The sequence below is a fragment of the Mus pahari genome, chromosome 3 (assembly GCF_900095145.1).
Source record: "Mus pahari chromosome 3, PAHARI_EIJ_v1.1, whole genome shotgun sequence".
Lineage (NCBI taxonomy): Eukaryota > Metazoa > Chordata > Mammalia > Rodentia > Muridae > Mus > Mus pahari.
The window spans coordinates 52,295,479-52,314,775 of record NC_034592.1 but is presented as its reverse complement, the minus strand read 5'-3'; the positions used below and the strand labels follow the sequence as shown (position 1 = coordinate 52,314,775).

At 40.6% G+C, this 19,297-nt stretch overlaps 1 protein-coding gene across 2 annotated transcripts in view; it reads left to right on the top strand.

Annotated features, from left to right (window-relative positions):
- The window catches only part of Galnt3 (polypeptide N-acetylgalactosaminyltransferase 3), a 42,637-nt gene that overhangs the window by 15,002 nt on the left and 8,338 nt on the right, over positions 1 to 19,297 (top strand). For both annotated transcript variants that reach the window (XM_021193614.1, XM_029536351.1), the window contains exons 2-7: positions 4,145 to 4,766; positions 9,216 to 9,388; positions 13,959 to 14,108; positions 15,888 to 16,122; positions 16,553 to 16,670; positions 18,144 to 18,344. In XM_021193614.1, the coding sequence (XP_021049273.1) occupies positions 4,252 to 4,766; positions 9,216 to 9,388; positions 13,959 to 14,108; positions 15,888 to 16,122; positions 16,553 to 16,670; positions 18,144 to 18,344 (1,392 nt within the window). In that variant the 5' untranslated portion in view covers positions 4,145 to 4,251. The remainder of the gene's footprint in view (positions 1 to 4,144; positions 4,767 to 9,215; positions 9,389 to 13,958; positions 14,109 to 15,887; positions 16,123 to 16,552; positions 16,671 to 18,143; positions 18,345 to 19,297) is intronic.

The following is a 19,297-nucleotide window of genomic DNA, read 5'->3' as shown; positions in this document are numbered from 1 at the left end:
CTGTTTCTATTTTGTGGAATACTTTGAGGAGAGTTGGAATTAGGTCTTCTTTGAAGGTCTGATAGAACTCTGCACTAAACCCATCTGGTCCTGGCCTTTTTTTTTTTTTTTTGGTTGGGAGACTATTAATGACTGCTTCTATTTCTTTAGGGGATATGAGACTGTTTAGATCATTAATCTGATCCTGATTTAACTTTGGTGCCTGGTATCTGTCTAGAAAATTGTCTATTTCATCCAGGTTTTCCAGTTTTGTTGAGTATAGGCTTTTGTAGTAGGATCTGATGATTTTTTGGATTACCTCAGATTCTGTTGTTATATCTCCCTTTTCATTTCTGATTTTGTGTCCTCTAGTTAGTCTGGCTAAGGGTTTATCTATCTTGTTGATTTTCTCAAAGAACCAGCTCCTGGTTTGGTTGATTCCTTATATAGTTCTTTTTGTTTCCACCTGCTTGACTTCAGCCCTAAGTTTGATTATTTCCTGCCTTCTACTCCTCTTTGGTGAATTTGCTTCCTTTTGTTCTAGAGCTTTTAAGTGTGCTGTCAAGCTGCTAGAGTATGTTCGCTCCAGTTTCTTTTTGGAGGCACTCAGAGCTATGAGTTTTCCTTTTAGGACAGGTTTCATTGTGTACCATAAGTTTGGGCATATTGTGGCTTCATTTTCATTAAACTCTAAAATGTCTTTAATTTTTTTCTTTATTTCTTCCTTGATCAAGCTATCATTGAGTAGAGTGTTGTTCAGCTTCCACATGTATGTGGGCTTTCTATTATTTATGTTGTTATTGAAGATCAGCCTTAGTCTGTGGTGATCTGATAGGGTGCATGGGATTATTTCAATATTTTTTGTATCTGTTGAGGCCTGTTTGGTGTCCGATTATATGGTCAGTTTTGGAAAAGGTACCATGAGGTGCTTTGAAGAAAGTGTATCCTTTTGTTTTAGGGTGAAATGTTCTATAGCTACCTGTTAAATCCATTTGTTTCATAACTTCTGTTAGTTTCACTGTGTCTCTGTTTAATTTCCGTTTCTAGGATCTGTCCATTGATGAGAGTGGGGTGTTGAAGTCTCCCACTATTACTGTGTGAGGTGTAATGTGTGCTTTGAGTTTTAGCAAGGTTTCTTTAATGAATGTGGATGCCCTTGCATTTGGAGCATGATGTTCAGAATTGAGAGTTCATCTTGATAAATTTTACCTTTGATGAGTAAGAAGTGTTCCTCCTTATCTTTTTTGAGAACTTTAGGTTGAAAGTCAATTATATTCAATATTAGAATGGCTACTCCAGCTTGTTTCTTGGGGCTATTTGCTTGGAAAATTATTTTCCAGCCTTTTACTCTGAGGCCTTTGTCCCTGAGGTGGGTTTCCTTTATGCAGCCAAAAGTTGGGTCCTGTTTACATAACCAGTCTGTTAGTATATGTCTTTTTATTGGGGAATTGAGTCCATTGATATTAAGAGCTATTAAGGAAAAGTCATTGTTGCTTCCTGTTATTTTTGTTGTTAGAGTTGAAATTCTGTTTATGTGGCTATCTTCTTTAGGTTTGTTGAAAGGCTACTTTCTTGATTTTTCTCAAGCTTGGTTTCCTTCTTTGTGTTGGAGTTTTCCCTTTATTATCCTTTGAAGGGCTGGATTTGTGGGAAGATATCATGTAAGTTAGGTTTTGTCATGGAATACTTTGGTTTCTCCATCTATGGTGATTGAGAGTTTTGCTGGGTATAAAAGCCTAGGCTGGCATTTGTGTTCTCTTAGGGTCTATATGACATCTGTCCAGGATCTTCTGGCTTTCTTAGTCTCTGGGGAGAAGTCTGGTGTAATTCTGATAGGTCTGCCTTTATATGTTACTTGACCTTTTTCCCTTACTGCTTCTGTCTTTGTTTTGTGTATTTGGTGTTTCAATTATTGTGTGACGGGAGGAATTTCTTTTCTGGTCCAAACTATTTGGAGTTCTGTAGGCTTCTTGTATGTTCATGGGCATCTCTTTCTTTAGGTTGGGGAAGTTTTTGTCTATAATTTTGTTGAAGATATTTACTGGTCCTTTAAGTTGGAAATCTTCCTCCTTGTCTATACCTATTATCCTTAGGTTTGGTCTTCTCATTGTGTCCTAGATTTCCTGGATATTTTGAGTTAAGATCTTTTTGCATTNNCCATTTTCTTTGATTGTTGTGTCAATGTTTTCTATGGTATTCTGCACCTGAGATTCTCTCTTCTATCTCTTGTATTCTGTTGGTTATGCTTGCATCAATGGCTCCTGACTTCTTTCTTAGGTTTTCTATTTCCAGAGTGGTCTCCCTTTGGGATTTATTTATTNTTTCTACTTCTATTTTTAGATCCTGGATGGTTTTGTTCAATTCTTTTACCTGTTTGGATGTGTTCTCCTGTATTTATTTAAGGGAGTTATTTATTTCCTTTTTATAGTCCTCCATCATCATCATGAGAAGTGACTTTAGATCCATATCTTGCTTTTCTGGTGTGATGGTGTATCCAAGACTTGCTATGGGAGAGTTTGGTTCTGATGATGCCAAGTAGTCTTGATATCTGTTGCTTCTGTTCTTACACTTGCCTCCTGCCCTCAGTAGATTGGAACCTGTCTTTCCTGTAATCCTGGTTGAGTCAGAACTCCTCAGAGTCCAGATTTCTCTGGGATCCTGTGATTCTGGGATCCTCTGAACCTGAGATTCTGAGTGTTTCATAGTTCTTGGCAGTCAAGCTTCCTCTGAGACCCTGAGATCCTGGCGTGACCAAGCTCCTGGGATCCTGGGATCCTGGAATCCTAAGATCCTGGGCATGTTAGAGCACTTGGAAGTGGTACCTCCTCTGGGGATGGGGGCTATCCGCTCTGTTTGAAACCAAGGAAGACCAGTGCTGACCAGAAGGAACCCGAGCTGCTGGTCAGGCGTGTGTCCTGTGTCCCTGCTCCTGCTGGCACAGGCCCCTCACGATTGTTTTAGAACAGATGCTGCATTCCACTCACCAGTGATCCTAAGATCCTGGGTGTGCTAGGATGCCTGGGGCATGGAGAGTTCTCTGGGGACCATGGGACCATCCACCGAGTCCGAGTCCAAGGTGGCCAGGAGCTGGCCAAAATTTTTTTTTTAATAACTTTGGAATAAACATTGAATAAAGTCCCTAAGTTAGTTTTTCACTGTTACAAATGGCATTTTCTTTAAATGTTTTGAAGACTGGGGACCGATAGGCAGTTTTCCTCCCCTCACCCCTCTGAGTGTGTTGGCTACACTGGTGTGTGGCATGGAGTCATGCTGAGCCCTTTTACATAATATGTTTTAAAGCACCATGAAGAAAATCAACTTCCAGCCTGATTCAGGCTGTCATAAATTCACATTGGCCGAGGACCTGTTGAACACGGTGTTCTCTTCTCATGCTCAATTGCAAACAGCCCTCCATCAAGCCAACTTCTGTCCTTTAAACCCTGCAGGCCCAGAGACACCTCAAGGAAAGCTAATGCATTTCAAGTTGTGCTGTTAGTCTTTGCGTTTCTGAAAGTTATGGAAATAGCTGCCGAAGACATTGACTTAAGTGCTTTTGCTGGCCTTGCTGTAAGGACTATCAAATGAGCATCTCTGGGAGAGAATGGCGGCGGACTTGCTGGAAAAGCTGCTTGATCTGCAGTGCTTCACGGGTTAATGCGTAGCTCAAGAAAAGGTCACTGTTAAGGATGTTTGGCAGCACAGGCCAGCATAGCTTTACTTCCCAGTGAATGTGTCCTGTTTATGACCTGCTTAATGAAGTCCTTTGACTCGTTGGTTATCAAGAAAATATATTCCTTTTTAAAACCTGAAAATATATTTGTAATACAGTATTTGTTGTATATCATATAGTAGTTATTGACAGAATTAATAAAATGTGTGTGTGTGTGTGTGTGTGTGTGTGTGCTTTTGTTTGTGTTTGTTTGCTTTTGTTTTCCCTGGTAAGAAAGTTTTATTCTTTCAACAGCCCAACAGATCACAGTCAATGAACCTAAGTGCTTTCTTCTTGAGGTATAATTTTCTTAAGGTTTAAATGTCTGTGTATCCTTTAAGCCATAAGAGTATATTGTAGCTTATGTTCGGTTGTTGGTTGAAGTAATGAGTTGTACCCTGACTGTAGAAAGGAATTGCTCCTAATACTAATACCATCTCTCATCTCTGTTTATAGGTATTACTGCTTAAAGAAACCCTTTTACCGGCAAACCTATGCTAAAGAGTATAAGTAACAAAGGAACCAGACTGTTATCTGTCAAGTAACAAGCATTTAATGCCAGAATGGCTCACCTCAAGCGACTAGTAAAATTGCACATTAAAAGACATTACCACAGAAAGTTCTGGAAGCTCGGTGCAGTCATCTTTTTCTTTTTAGTAGTTCTGATTTTAATGCAAAGAGAAGTAAGTGTTCAATATTCCAAGGAGGAATCAAAGATGGAGAGAAACTTGAAAAACAAAAACAAAATGTTTGATTTTATGCTCGAAGCTGTAAATAATATTAAAGATGCAATGCCAAAGATGCAAATAGGAGCACCCATCAAGGAGAGCATCGACGTCCGCGAGAGACCCTGTCTGCAAGGGTACTACACAGCCGCGGAGTTGAAGCCTGTTTTCGATCGCCCACCTCAGGATTCTAACGCACCTGGTGCTTCTGGCAAGCCGTTTAAGATCACCCACCTCAGCCCGGAGGAGCAGAAGGAGAAAGAGCGTGGGGAAACGAAACACTGCTTTAACGCCTTTGCAAGTGACAGAATTTCTCTACACCGGGACCTCGGACCTGACACCCGACCGCCTGAGTATGTTCGAGAATATTCACTTACCAATTGTCAGCAGGGTTTGCACGGTAGAGGCGCTAACTCAGGCTCATTCCTTAGACACTCGGAAGCGGAATATTGGTCAATGCTGTTTGATGTTTCCTTTGTTCTGGTTTGTAATGATTGAGGTAGAGACTCTGTAGCTCTTACTGGTTTGCCAGTGGAGACATGAAATTTACCTTCTGAATTAGGAAACTGAATTCTAGATCTGTGTGCTGGGGAACTCTTTACTTTTTTTTTTTTTTTTTTTTTTTTCCTCAAATGGCATAATTTCCTTGTCTATTTAGGAACACTTAGATAGTTTTTGTAGAAATGTAGGAGGTGAAGGGCTTGTTTACAGGTCCTTGATTTGCTGTGGGATAGAAATGTTTTTTAAAAACGTGCCAAGATTTTGAAGCTCTTAGGTAGGTTGCTTGTTTGTGAAGTGCATCACACACACTTTGACTGTATCTCAGAATGCCCCGTGGCTTGTACACTTTGTTTTAAGGGTTGATGTTGGTGCAGCTAACTCTCACTTCCTCAGAGCTCTCCACTGGTGCATTCTCGTGTCTGTTGATTTAGCTCCGAAGTACAGAGAGGCAAGTGTTCCTTATTATTAATTAACTGGTGTCATTTACATACTTGTCTTGACTGTACTGACTCTTGTATTCGTTGAGGGCTGTTTTGTGACCAATTATATGGTCGATTTTGGAGAAGGTACCATGAGGTGCTGAGAAGAAGGTGTATTCTTTTGTTTTAGGGTGAAATGGTCTGTAGGTATCTGTTAAGTCCATTTGGTTCGTCACTGTACAGAATCTTTCTCTGCTAATTCGTTACTTTTGGGTCTGGAGAGAGGGCTCACAGGTTAAGAGCACTAACTATTCTTCCAGAGGTCCTGAGTTCAATTCCCAACAACCATATGGTGACTCATAACCATCTATAATGAGATCTGGTGCCCTCCTCTAGCATGCAGGTAAAATTTGTATACATGATAAATAAATTTAAAACAACAACAAACTATTTTGTCACCTGTAAGGTGACGTTCAAATGCTGTATTTGAACTACAAAAGGTGAGAAGAGTTCCAGCACTCTTGAGCCATCCACGAATTCTTGAGAGCACAAGGTCGGCCCACAGTAGGCAACTAGTGCCTACTATATATTTTGTTACCTGATGGTCCTAATAGATTGCATTTGCCACTGAATCAAAACAAACAAACAAACGAGGCTCTTGTAGATGGGCTTATTGTTCTTCTCCGATTTTGCCAGATTTGTGATTGTGAGCCCTGTTCTTGCGCACATGCGTCCCTGCATGTTGACACTGCAGGGGTAGACTTATGTATGTCTTCTAGTCAGTGTGGCTCAGGGATAAGTTGCCCGTCACTTCAAGGTAAATGTGGGAAGGAAAGGTTGCTCTGTAGCGTGTCCCATGTTACGGAGTTCCTCTCTGGGATCACTAGATTCTGATGCAGCACTACACTTCAATAATTCTGGGAGAATTCATGACTGAAGAGCAATCTACATAAAAATTCATTAAGCATAATTTTTATTCATTGAGATGTCAGTTACAATCAGTGGAAGAATAGCATTTTAATTCTAGCATTAGCAAACTTCAATGGTTTTCAGTAATTTAATTACTGAGGAAAAGACAGTCAGCTGAGCAGGTTAACAGCAGTTAGGTTTTAGGAGTGGAGATCTGCTCCCCTCCTGCTTCCTGGGTAGCACCTTGTTGGGGGTTGCCGGGGCGTGTGCGTGCGTGTGTGTGTGTGTGTGTGTGTGTGTGTGTGTGTGTGCTAAATTCCAGTCATTTCTAACATTGAATGTAACCAGTGTCAGCGCAACCCCTTCTTGGGAAAAACTCACTAGCATTTTTCAAGACTCATCAGTCCTTTGGGTCTAGTTTCTCTCAGAGCTAGGTGATAAACTGGTAATTACAATGGCTTCGAAATGCTGAAATATACAGATTTCCTTCAGTAAATATAGAGTCTCTGTGGCAGTTTCTTTGATTGCACTATTTTAAAAGATGTGAATTGGCCTTTTAGCATAAATTTACTACGTACATTATTTCAGAATGATTGCAGTTTATAAAGTCATACTGAGAGATGTTATCGCTTCCATTAATGATGTAGCTAACACTTTCCTAAGACCCTCCTGTCATTTTGTACTAATTCACATTAATAGTTGCCTGTTAGGCAAATAAATCCTTATCTACTTAAACAGAGGGAAAGCCTTGCATGATTAAGTTGATAGCATTTTACTAGCGGTGTGGGTGTGGGTGTGTGTGCGTGCATGCATGAACGCGCACGAGGTTTTGTAGATTGCATCTTTAATATTATATAACTTTTAATTGATACTGTATTGACTACCTAGCAAATAAAGGTATGTAAAAATCCTTAATCCCCAAATTCTCTTCCCTCCCTATAACATAAGAAAATACCATGCCACAGAATTTTTCCAGAAATCTTATTTAGTGTTTATTATGTTGGTTTATAAACTATTATGTATTAAAACAAGAACTTATATTTAGTAACTTCTTTCTGTGTCATTACTGTAAAGAGTATGTGTGTGTTTGGGTTTTATTCTCACTTGGTAGTATATTCACAATTAAGTTTACAGAAGGTTACTTGCCTTATCTGTGTGGCATTATACCTCCAATGCTGTGTTTTTATTGTTCTCCCTTTTCCCCTCAGCTTAGCCAACATAGCCTCTTGACAGGTCCCTCTGATGTAATTCCTTTCCTCTTCCATAAACATTCCACCCTACTGACCTGTTTTCGGTAAAGAGCCCTAAACATGTTGCTAACATGGTATGGATATAAAAGCTTTTCGTGAGAGAACTTGATTTATTTGGAGGTCCAACTGCCATGCTGGAGATAACCTTATTGGCCACTCAAAGCAGCTGAAGTTTGTTGGGTCTTATCTCTCTCTACAAGTGAATGATTTACTTCCTTGAGTTTGAGCAGCAATGTTTGATTGTCCACATACTGTTTCTGTAGGGTGGGAGAATGATGATACTGTCTGCTGCCCAAGATGATACAGCCAGGTTAGGACATTTACGGGACTATACAGAGACCGCTGCCTCATCAGCCGATCTCCTGCACAGGACACACGTGATTAATTTTATGTCCCAGTGTTGTTCAACCCCTTACTCTCCCCTCACCTCATCTCCAAAGGCTGGTGGCTGTAAGGATCTTGGTATCTCAAGGGCTGAAGGCTGTACTGAGCCAGGGTCACCCTCCTGTCTTCATTATTTTATAAATAATGTTTGCTTTGAAGACGACAATGTCACAGGAACAAACTCGATGATAATATGTAACTAATGCTTTTAGGTAATTGATGCCAACGCTAATTAGTCATGTCAAGACCGCCTAGGAGTCCTTTCCCTGTGTACATCAGTGCCACAGGTGGTTATATGCAAGAGACTTTTTTTTCTTTAAGACAGGTTCTCAGTATTCAACCTGACCTGACTTGTCTCAAATTCGCAGAGATTTGCCTGCCTCTGCCTTCCAGTTGCTGCAACTGAGTCATGTATCATCATGACTGGCCCAGTATAAACCTTTTAACATGACTGTATAGGTCCTTACGTTTCTTCTTCTTTTTTTTTTTTTTTTTTTTTTTTTTTGGTTTTTCAAGACAGGGTTTCTCTGTATAGCTGTGGCTGTCCTGGAACTCACTCTGTATACCAGGCTGGCCTCGAACTCAGAAATTCACCTGCCTCTGCCTCCCAAGTGCTGGGAGGTCTTTACATTTCTAAATGTATCCTGTTAAAGGACAGTTTGGAAATGGTAGGTCTTAAGGAAACAGCAAACCACCTTAGCAGAGTGAGTTCCTCAACGCGGATGGGTAAGCAACGCCAGGCATTTGAAAATGATTTAACTGAGGTTTTATGCTGGGCTTATTTCCTATTTTGAGTCCATATATAAAGAGATTAAATTAACCTGGGAAATAGTTAGGAAACACACATCCTATACATACAAACATGTCTTAATGCCAAATAATGTCAACAAAACTGAGTATGTGATTAATGAAGTAATACAGTCTAAATCAAAAAAAATAAAGAAAGAAAGAAAGAAAACGGGTGACTTAGGCAAGAAAACAAAGTATTTTGGTTTTTATGAATAAAAAAAAAAAAACCCTAGAAAGCTAGAAAGTTTGATTTCTGCATGTTGCTTCATTTATAGGCTGCATCTCTTTCTAAACTCAGAGTGTGTAGAAAACTCAGCAGTCATGCACTGGACATGGTTGGGATGAGTGAGCCACCTGTGGAGATTTGCTCTAACCTAGTTATGTTTATACACCACGAAGATAATTTCACATAGAATGGAACCCAACTGCTGTCGTTTGGGGAGAGGGTGACGAAATGGTGATCGCTTTAGCAGTGGTACAGAAATGGTGTGACCATGGTGAGGTAACTCAAGAGGCATAACTGTTCTTCCACTTCTTTGGCTTTTTCTAGATGTATTGAACAAAAATTTAAGCGCTGCCCGCCCCTGCCTACCACCAGTGTCATAATAGTCTTTCACAATGAAGCATGGTCCACACTGCTTAGGACCGTCCACAGTGTGCTCTATTCTTCACCTGCCATACTGCTGAAGGAGATCATTTTGGTGGACGATGCTAGTGTAGATGGTAAGAAAGCATGCTTATCAGTAAACCCGTGCGGTCATGTCCAAAGTCTGCCTGGCTTGCGTTGTATGCCCTGGGTACCACCCCAGAACCCGATGGGGTTGGATGGTGTGTGATGAACGGTGGAGTCTGACTTTCAAGATGCCACAGTTGAACGTTTGGGGTCTTGAGACTTTCTCAACACCGTTCGTCATAACTGTAGGCCTTGGTGTGTGGTGGTCACTCTAGAGCACAGTGGCTGAGCCACCAGATGTGAGCGTGAGGTAGCGCTGCCCAGGCTGGGACCCCAGCCCTGGTCCTAGCCAGCTGTGTGAATTTGGTAAGTTACTTACTCTTCAGTTCTGTTACTGGTAAAATGGAGACAGTGCCGTGCAGTTTCAGATTTGAATGATGCCATTGCCTTCTAAACCTTTGAAAAGGAAAACCACAGTGAGCTTAATCAATATGCTGCTGATTATATGAAGCATCCCACTGTATGATTTGGAACAGGAGCATTGCTGGGTTGTTAAATATGAAGGAATTCACGTAAGTACCATAATTAACAGGTGATGTTGATAAGTGTCCAATGCCACCGTGTCGCTCCATCGTGGTTTATTTGGGCATTTCCCCCATTGTAGCGCTGAAGATCTAATAGAGACCTCGTGCATGTCAGGTAACTGCTGCCCCACAGAAGTATGTCCGTAGACCTGGGCTATTTAAAAAAAAAAAAAAAATCAGTATTGTTTTTTAAGATTAGCAGTGCTCTTTAAATGTCTGTTTCTACTTAAGATCATAAGTCAGATGCTAATTAGATATTTTGAATCAGAATAAAAAAATCTGGCAAATATTCTGGTTTCTAATTTTTCAAAAGTATAATTCTGTGAAGCACAAAACAATTTATTTCAGTGATTACAAAATATACTCCTGAGTAAACACAGGTTTGCAGTTGGATGCCAAAGGCGTAATCCCAGCTTCTAGTTGATTCCTCACTTTGTAAAATGGGTACAAAATGTCCTCATTAAATCCAAAGCATTGTCATGCGCATCATCTTGTATGCACAAGAAAAGGGAAAGATGAGTGCCCGTTAGGTTCCATTACTTGTATCCCTATCCAGACGTGGTAATAAGTGTGCATAGAATGAAGCTATTGACCTCCTCACCTTTACACGTAGCTCTACGTGTTTCCATGGCTTCCACTTAACTACTGAGAAGAAAGTCGGGCTGTGTCCTCAATAAAGAGAAACATTTGGGCAGAAAAGAAAACGTTTCCCAATTCAGAGATTTTTTTAACATGAGTGTGAGAACTAGTCTCTGAAATGAGGGAGTTTTATAATTCATATCTTCTGGACTCAACTTAGACTCCATACAGTAGATGTGTCGTGGGGGCCTGCAACGCCAGCTGATACCTGGGGCCACAGCAAACCAATAGAAAAAATAAACAAGCAAACAAAACCAGAATGGGCTAAGAAAAGGGAGGGGGAATGGAGTTACACACTATGTAGATCTTTGGTTCTAACACCCTTCCGATTACTTTACCACTTAATTGTAACTAGCTGCTATTTTGCTGCTTAATCCGATTCTGTGGTTCTTCCTGTATGGTTGGACAGCAGCCAGTGGGTTTTAAGTCATGCTTGATTAAGATCCGTGTCAACTATAAGTTTACCTGAAGAAAGCCACTAATGTAGTCTTAAGAATGTTTTCTTTTCCTTTTTTCCTCTTTGATTTCTCAAATGTCTTTTCGTACACGGCGTTTATTTTGCTCGATTGTCCCAAGTAGCGAGACAATAGAGGCATGGCAAATTTACTCCTAGTGGGCATGCAGTTGAAAACCGCATCCCTATTTAAAAGCTCAAACAACAGTTGAATTAAGGGGCATAGGAATGAAGACATACCCATTCATCTTCTTCCTGTCTCAACCATTCCTTTTATTTGCTTTCCTAATCGCTTTCAAAATAAGCATAAACTTACCTAACTGCATTAGAGTCATACCCATTTAAAATGTAACGGTTTTTTCACCTAACACTGGTTAGCGCCCCCTTTTGACTTCCGAATATTTTATTTGCTGAGCTAGACATTTTTCCCAATCACTTACCTTGCCTCACCCCATAACATGATTCATGCCACACAGGTGGCAGTGAGTGCTGTCGGGAGCTTGAGTCACTGGGTTTATTTTGCCTTTCACCTCTACCTAAGGGTAGAGAAGGAGACCTGCTTAGCGCAAGGACATGCCCCCCTTCTGTAATCATTAGAAGCACTGGACAACAAAGTTGAATTGGTTTCTTAACAGAATTTATGCTTGAATGCTAGTGTAATTTGTCTCATGTCCCACCTGTCTGGGAAATATGGCCCTCTTTGCTTTAAGGAGCCCGGGAAAGGCCAGGAGTGGTCATGTGTGCCTATGATCTCAGTACTGAGGATGAGGCAGATCTGTTCAGGAGTTGAAAGGATACACACTTGTCTAGAAAGTCAAATACACACAGGGGTGGAGGGAGACAGGCAGACAGTCAGAGACAGACAGAAAAACTAACCAGTTTGTTTAGGAAAAGCAGCATGAGATGTGGACATTCAAGTACCAATGAGATAGTTAAGTCCTATGATAGCAAAGCCAAAGATAACATTTTCAGAGTAGTGCCACATAGTAGGCCCTTTGTTCTGCTGTCCAGAAGAGTCCCACCTCATTGTCCCAACCGTCACCTGTGCTGCTAACTCTGTTATGTCCTCCCTATAGATAAGGAATCTAAAGTATAGGAAAAGTAAAATAACTTGTCTAAGGTCAACCAGTTAAAAGGAATGTTGCTCAAACCCAAGATCTCCGCTTTAATGTAATTTTTGTATTTACCTTTCCAAAACGGAGTGCAGGTTGAATAAAATCTAGGGAACAGATAAGAATTTGAACATATTTTAGATGTTTGGGTTTTTCTGTTTGTTCATTTCTTTGTTTGTTAATGGTTTTCCTCTATTTTGAGTGTGGGTGTTTTACCTACATGTATGGTTGTATTATGTGCACGCAGTATCAAGGAGGCTAGGAGAGTGTGTCAGATATCCCTAAGAGTGAAATTATAAACAGGCACCAGAATGTGGATGCTGGGAATTGAACTTTGGTCCTCTGGAAGAACAGCCAATTCTCTTAACCTCTGAGCCATCTCTCCAAACTCTTTAAGAGGTGGGGACAGGGTGTATTGGAAAGATATGTAGTAACTCCAGTGAATACAGCCACATGAACACCTTTGAAATTTGCAAGTCACTGGAAGTATTTTATGGTTGTGCATGTGGGTATCGTGCAGCCTTGCATGTATTGAGGAGACTGTCCCTGACGTCTACAAGGAGTTAAGATACTAAGTCGGTGGCAGCAACAGTGGGATAGGAATGCTTAGACTTCCTTTCCCTGGGGTGTTCTTCCTGGAGTACTAGTCCCCTGATGAATGCTATCCTTTACAACAGCAACATTCCCCTCTGCATCTCTGAAGACACCTATGTCATCCAAGCCAAAGCCAAACTCTTCTGCACTTGCCTTTGAAATGTGGCAGGAGCAAACACACACCACAGGGTGTTACTTTCTCCATACTTGCCCATGTATGTGAGTTGTGAGCCTAACAAGGTCACTTAAACTCAGTTACATACTAACAAGAATTCAAGAATTTAATAGCAAGCTAGATGCATTGGTATAAACTGTAATCCCAGCAACTCTGTAGGCTGAGGCAGGAGGATCACCCGTTCTGTTCTAGGCCAGCCTGGATTTTATAGCAAAAACATGTCTGAAACACACAGCAGAACAAAGTGCCCACCACACCAAAAATAATTAACGGCACAGAGGGGACTGAAGATGCTTAAAACTATGACCAGCCCTTGATTGATTTGACTCAGTTTTCTTTCATCAGTAGTCTCAACTTTTACTTATCTATCTCATCCAAACTCAGAGGTTTCAGATCCTAAATTACGTATGTTCCTGTGATTTTGTCTGTGCATTTACCTGACTTACATGCCCCTTTAGTTCTGTATTGGGAAAGAAATCACAAGAAAGCCTGAAGTTTTCTGCTGTTGGCAGAAATGTCCCCGTGTACCACAACCCTAAACAGTCCCCTACTTGCCTTTTCCTTGATGTTCCGGTATTATGCTGCTTTGACCACCGACTAGGAGCTAGTGAAACGGAAGTGTATTCATGGCCTCCCATTTCTTGCCATGGTTCTCAAATTTTAGTACCAGTTTAAACATTTGTAGGATTTTTCTTAAATTAAAATCTCTCTGACTCCCGTGGTCAGTCTCTGAGAGCTTTCTAAACTCCAAGGGTCTGCTCCTCCTAGGCGTCTCCCGTGCCCCTGACATATTGCATGTATTTGTATGCAGTGGACAGAGTAAGTCCCAACTTCAGCATTAGCTAATACAGGAGTTAGAATTTGTATACATAGCCTCGTTTTCTCAGAGAGTTAAAGGTAAGGGAATGCTTCTTTTACTGACAGAATGAACAAGTGAATTTAACAGAATCTTGACATGCATTTGAAAGAGTCAGTGGCTGGCCATCTTGTAAGCTTTCATGTGTTAAATGTGGAAACAAATTTCAATAAAAGTTAATTCTAATTTCTTTTCCTCCTTTGCAGAAGACCTGCATGAAAAGCTAGAGGAATACGTAAAACAGTTTTCTATTGTGAAAATAGTCAGGCAGCAAGAAAGGAAAGGCCTGATCACAGCGCGGTTGCTAGGGGCAGCTGTAGCAACTGCAGACACGCTCACCTTCTTAGATGCTCACTGTAAGTGCCCGTTTGCAGATGGCTTGCAACTTTCCTCCTCCTCCCCTCCGTTTGAAAGTTAATTTTCTTTAGATGTCTAATTGCGTTCTCTCGAATAGCATCTTTAACGGATGACAGCCTTGACAGGCCAAGCAGCAAGTGGCTCCGTATCAGAGCTTCACTATTGAGCTCCTGCCTCCCCGGTGTTGACAGTACCCAGCTTTCCCTGTGGGGGATTCTTGCTTATGAACCCGCTGCCCCAGATGTTCTGTTCTACTCTAAGAAAACAGAAGACAGGGAGGACTGTTTGCTTACTGACTTTCATTCCTACACTGCGAGGTTAAATGTTTATCTAGGTAGGATCAGCACCATCATTAAACTTTGTTTCAATACTGCCACTTGTAACTTTTATAATTCTTTTGCCCTCTGCTGAAGAGTGGTTGAATCTATTCGGACCAGTAAGGGGCATCCTGCTGTCTCATCCATGAATACAGCAGTTTTGCTACGTTGGTTACTCTGGGGTGTTTCTCTTGTGTTTCCATTGTTTTCTGCGGCACTGTTGATAGTTTTAGAAAGCCCTTTGGAGTCAGCCTGCAATGGATACTCTAGGCATTAACAAAGTTCACTAAGTCCCGGGAACTGTAAACTTTGGGGGTTTTCCTCTCCGGATGAATGCTTGACCTTGTCCTGCCCAGTTCTTGGGTTACATTTCACCCAAAATCTGGTTGAAACATGCACTAATTATTACAGAAAGGCTTTTGTATTTTGTTGGTGTTGCTGAGAGCCGTCACATCTGATATTCCCTTAATCTACCTTTTGGAAAATGAATGGAGATCGGAAAGTGTTTTTCACTGACCCAAAACTGCAGTAAGATCTAGTTGGCAATTCTTCCCCTGCTGGACAATGGTCCTTCTGGTCCATGACTGCCAAGATTAACTAGGGTCTCCCCTGTGTGATGTGCAGTCTGCCTCAAGACCATGATTCTGACCTTCATGGGACTCCCTACCCCAGCCCACTTCCATCAGGACTATAGCAGCTTTGGATAATTTTTCTCTAGTCATTAAATTCAGAATATTCTAACTTTCTGACTCTCTTTCTCCTAAGACTCAGGAAGAGAAATTAAGATTTCAGTTACTGTGCCTTAGTTGTGAGGAGGAAAACTTATTTAAATAACTTAGAATAATTTTAGGGTTACATACAAAGGTTACCTTGATTCATAGCCCTCTCTTAAAGGAAAAGGGGTTCCATTTCAAGGATGGCAGGTATATTAGTGTCCACCTTCCATTCCAGGAGAAAAAGGTCACTGTCTTTTTCCTTATTTTATTATTTCTTTTTAATCCTATTCTCATCATAAGAGCCCCTAAGATGTCCCTTCTTTTAGAGGTCTGTTGTACAGTATAGTGGCTATAGTTAAAAATACACACACATACACACAAAGGTGATGGGTGGAGGTTTTACTTAGCACGATCATACTAAATATGTGCATGCATGGGCATCCAAACAATGTACTGTAAATGCATCATTTTTGCCAATTACCCATATATATATATATATATATATATATATATATATATATATATATATATATATATNTGTACTGTAAATGCATCATTTTTGCCAATTACCCCTCTCTCTCTATATATATATATATATATATATATATATATATATATATATATATATATTTAAAACACAGTTGATCTTTTCCTTCTAGTTTCTCCATAAACTTTCCTGTAATACCAAAGGGGGAGAATCTTTGAGCATTTCCCTTAAATTGACAGTGGCCTCTGCTTTGTGCAGGTGAGTGCTTCTATGGCTGGTTGGAACCTCTGCTGGCCAGAATAGCTGAGAACTACACTGCCGTGGTGAGCCCAGACATCGCATCCATAGATCTAAACACATTTGAGTTCAACAAGCCCTCTCCGTACGGAAGCAACCATAACCGTGGAAATTTTGACTGGAGCCTTTCCTTTGGCTGGGAATCACTTCCTGACCATGAGAAGCAAAGAAGGAAAGATGAAACCTACCCAATTAAGTAAGACGCTTGCTCCACGCCTCAGTCCTCCCATCAGGGCACCAAATGCTGCATCCTCACAGCAGCTTGTGAAATAAATCTTAACAATGGGAAAAAATTCTATGTATGGAGATGGTAATCTACCAAGCTCTTCTGCATATTATTGAGCAGCTGGTAGGATTGGGTGAATTCTTATATCTTCATAGATTGCAGTTTTTTAAGAAAATAAAGCAGGTTAAGGGGGAGATGCACTAATATGGAATATGACTTTGTGTTTAAAGTACTTACTCCCCCCAAAACCTTAATTTTGAAGAACTTTCAGCTATTTGTCATCTACCTGAGATTTTAACTGTACTAACTCCTTACCTGTAATGTCAATTTGGCCCTTTAAATGTCCCCTTTTGTCTTGTTCAATCTCTATAACAAACTGTGGTGATCTCTTTCTCTTTAGGACCCCCACCTTTGCAGGAGGCCTTTTTTCTATATCTAAGGAATATTTTGAGCACATTGGAAGTTACGATGAAGAGATGGAAATCTGGGGCGGTGAAAATATAGAAATGTCATTCCGAGTAAGTGTATGGAAGTTAAACGTAGCATCCATGTCAAACAGTGTGAAGTGTTGTATTCTGAGCGGCTCATACAGACCATTGCAGATGTATGCTGTCTTTATGTATTTAGTGCCTGCTATAAAGTAATTGCTGGAAAATTGGCAAATGAGGCTACGTCTGTTTAAGTTGTAACTTGATATATTTATTCATGGTTGCCAATGTAACAAGAGGAATCAGTTAAACTCCTGTGTCCAGGCAATAACACCAATTAATGCACTTGTAGCTACTGAATTCCAGCCAAGATAAATATAATTAAGCCTAGGGCTTCAGGAAATGAGCTGATTATCAGGGGAGTCCGTATGGAAAACATTTATTTATAACTGTAAAGGACACTAGACAAAATTCTTTGCATCCTGTGAGCCGCTCCCCTCCTTTACATAGTGTGTTCTAAGTTAATAGAAACAACATCAACAAAAAGGCTTTTAGTAGGCACGGCGCATGCTTCATATATTCAGTTTCATGAGTTCATTTCTGTGGCAGCCATGTCACTCACTTTTAGTTCTTTAGATTGTAATGTAAGTGGGGGAAAGAACTGGGAATTAGAAGGGTTAGGCTTTGGCCCTGGCCCCTTTGCATACTGGCAGTAGTGGCCTTCGCCTCTTCTGAGCTGCTGAGGGGCAGGGGCCTTTTTAAACTTAGCTCAGCATTTACAGCCCCTAGCCAACACTGAATCTCAATGCAGCTTGCAGCAGTGAGCTTCTTAATCCTCTGATGTATTTAAATGAGGAAAGGAAGAGGACTGAACACCTCTCTCACTTGTAGCATCTATTGTTAAGCATGGCTTTGTTTTAGGTCTTTTACTTGCTGATCAATCTTTGGCAGGAGAACCAATTGCTAAGGCATATTGTTTAGAACAACTGGAACTGGTAGAACCGTTCTAGATTGGCACAGACCTTTTTAGTATGATGAGCAACTCCTTTGAAACTATAATGGATTATATTTTGGCAATAATTGCCTTCTTGAATGGTTCTCTTTGATACCAAGTTGACTATCTACAGAGTAAATCGTCAGGGTCCTTTTGTACAAGGAAGGATGCTTCATTTCTTAGAAGAAAAGTGTGTAGTTTCAGCAAGTGACCATGTGTGTTTAAGGTGGAAGTCCGCTACACTGGAGCCTTGTTTTTCTTCACATATTAGAACACTTGCATAATTATTGGCCAAGAAAGAAACTTGGAATTAGTTTTTAAAGGACTCAGAACTCATGATTTTATAAACCTACTTTCTGAATATGGACATTTGTCCTCTGTTTCTCGGTGCATTTAATGAAGCTATTGTTTACATTTATAGACCATAAAGTGAACTGTCATAGGGACTATACGACATACCAGTAAATCTCTATATTTTGTTATCTATTGATATCTTAAAGGTAAACTTAGAGCAACAGTTTGTTTTTCCCACAAGACTGTAAATTTAAACAAATATCATTAATTATCAGGTGTGGCAATGTGGTGGGCAGTTGGAGATTATGCCTTGCTCTGTTGTTGGACATGTTTTTCGCAGCAAAAGCCCTCATACCTTCCCAAAAGGCACGCAGGTGATTGCTCGGAACCAAGTTCGCCTTGCAGAGGTCTGGATGGACGAATACAAGGAAATATTTTATAGGAGAAACACAGATGCAGCAAAAATCGTTAAGCAAGTAAGTGAGGGCTACGTTATGAAATGACAGTTAAAAACTATTCCAAACTCATAAGCCTTTTTGCTTAAATCACCTCAAGTTGTTTAAAAAAAAAGTATTTTTGAAGGTCAGCTTTTAAATTTTAAGCCTTCAAATAAATAACTTTGGGCCATCAAGATGGTGTAGTGGGTAAAGGTGCTTGTCACCAAGCCAGTGTTCTATCCCTGGGGCCCACACCTTGGCAGGTCTGTGTATACACACTTACACACACACACACACACACATACACACACACCACTAATAAGAATAGTAGTAGTAGTAGTGAACAGTAATGTATGCTAGTTTGCTCTCTTAAAAGGAAAATTTAAACATCCTTATGAAATTCAGACATTTACTTTTAATATGAAAGATACTTTTGTGATTGCCTCCAAGTATTATTTGAGTAAGTAGGACTTCCTTTAACCATTCTCAATTGACGTGAATAACTATTAAGTAGAGATTTGAAGTGGCATTTTGAATCCCATATGCAGATGGGGTCTTACTGTGGCATAACAGAGACCCGGAAGTAATGGAGGCTCTTATTCCTCCGATCCCAACTCCCTGCTGGAGATGCATGGGGCCACCCTCACCCCTTTAAGAATGCAGAAGGGGGTTGTTGTTCATCACGTGATTGCCAGGTGTCTGCGCTGGGGTTTGTGGTGCCTGTTCTTTTCTTTCTCCTTCCCGATCTTGAGAGAGGCCCATTTCCCACAGGAGCCATGAAATAGGGCAATGATCCGTAAGTACTAACAGACTTAGGATGCTGTTTCCATGTGGGTTACACACACGTGCACATATGCACTTGCGAAATGTGTAAACGCACATGCAGGGGCAGTGTTTGCTGATGTTTCTCGGGTGCAGTCCACACTTTGTTTGTTTGAAGATAGGGTCTTTATTTGCTCAGGGTTGTCAGACCAGGGAGAGATTCAGGGATC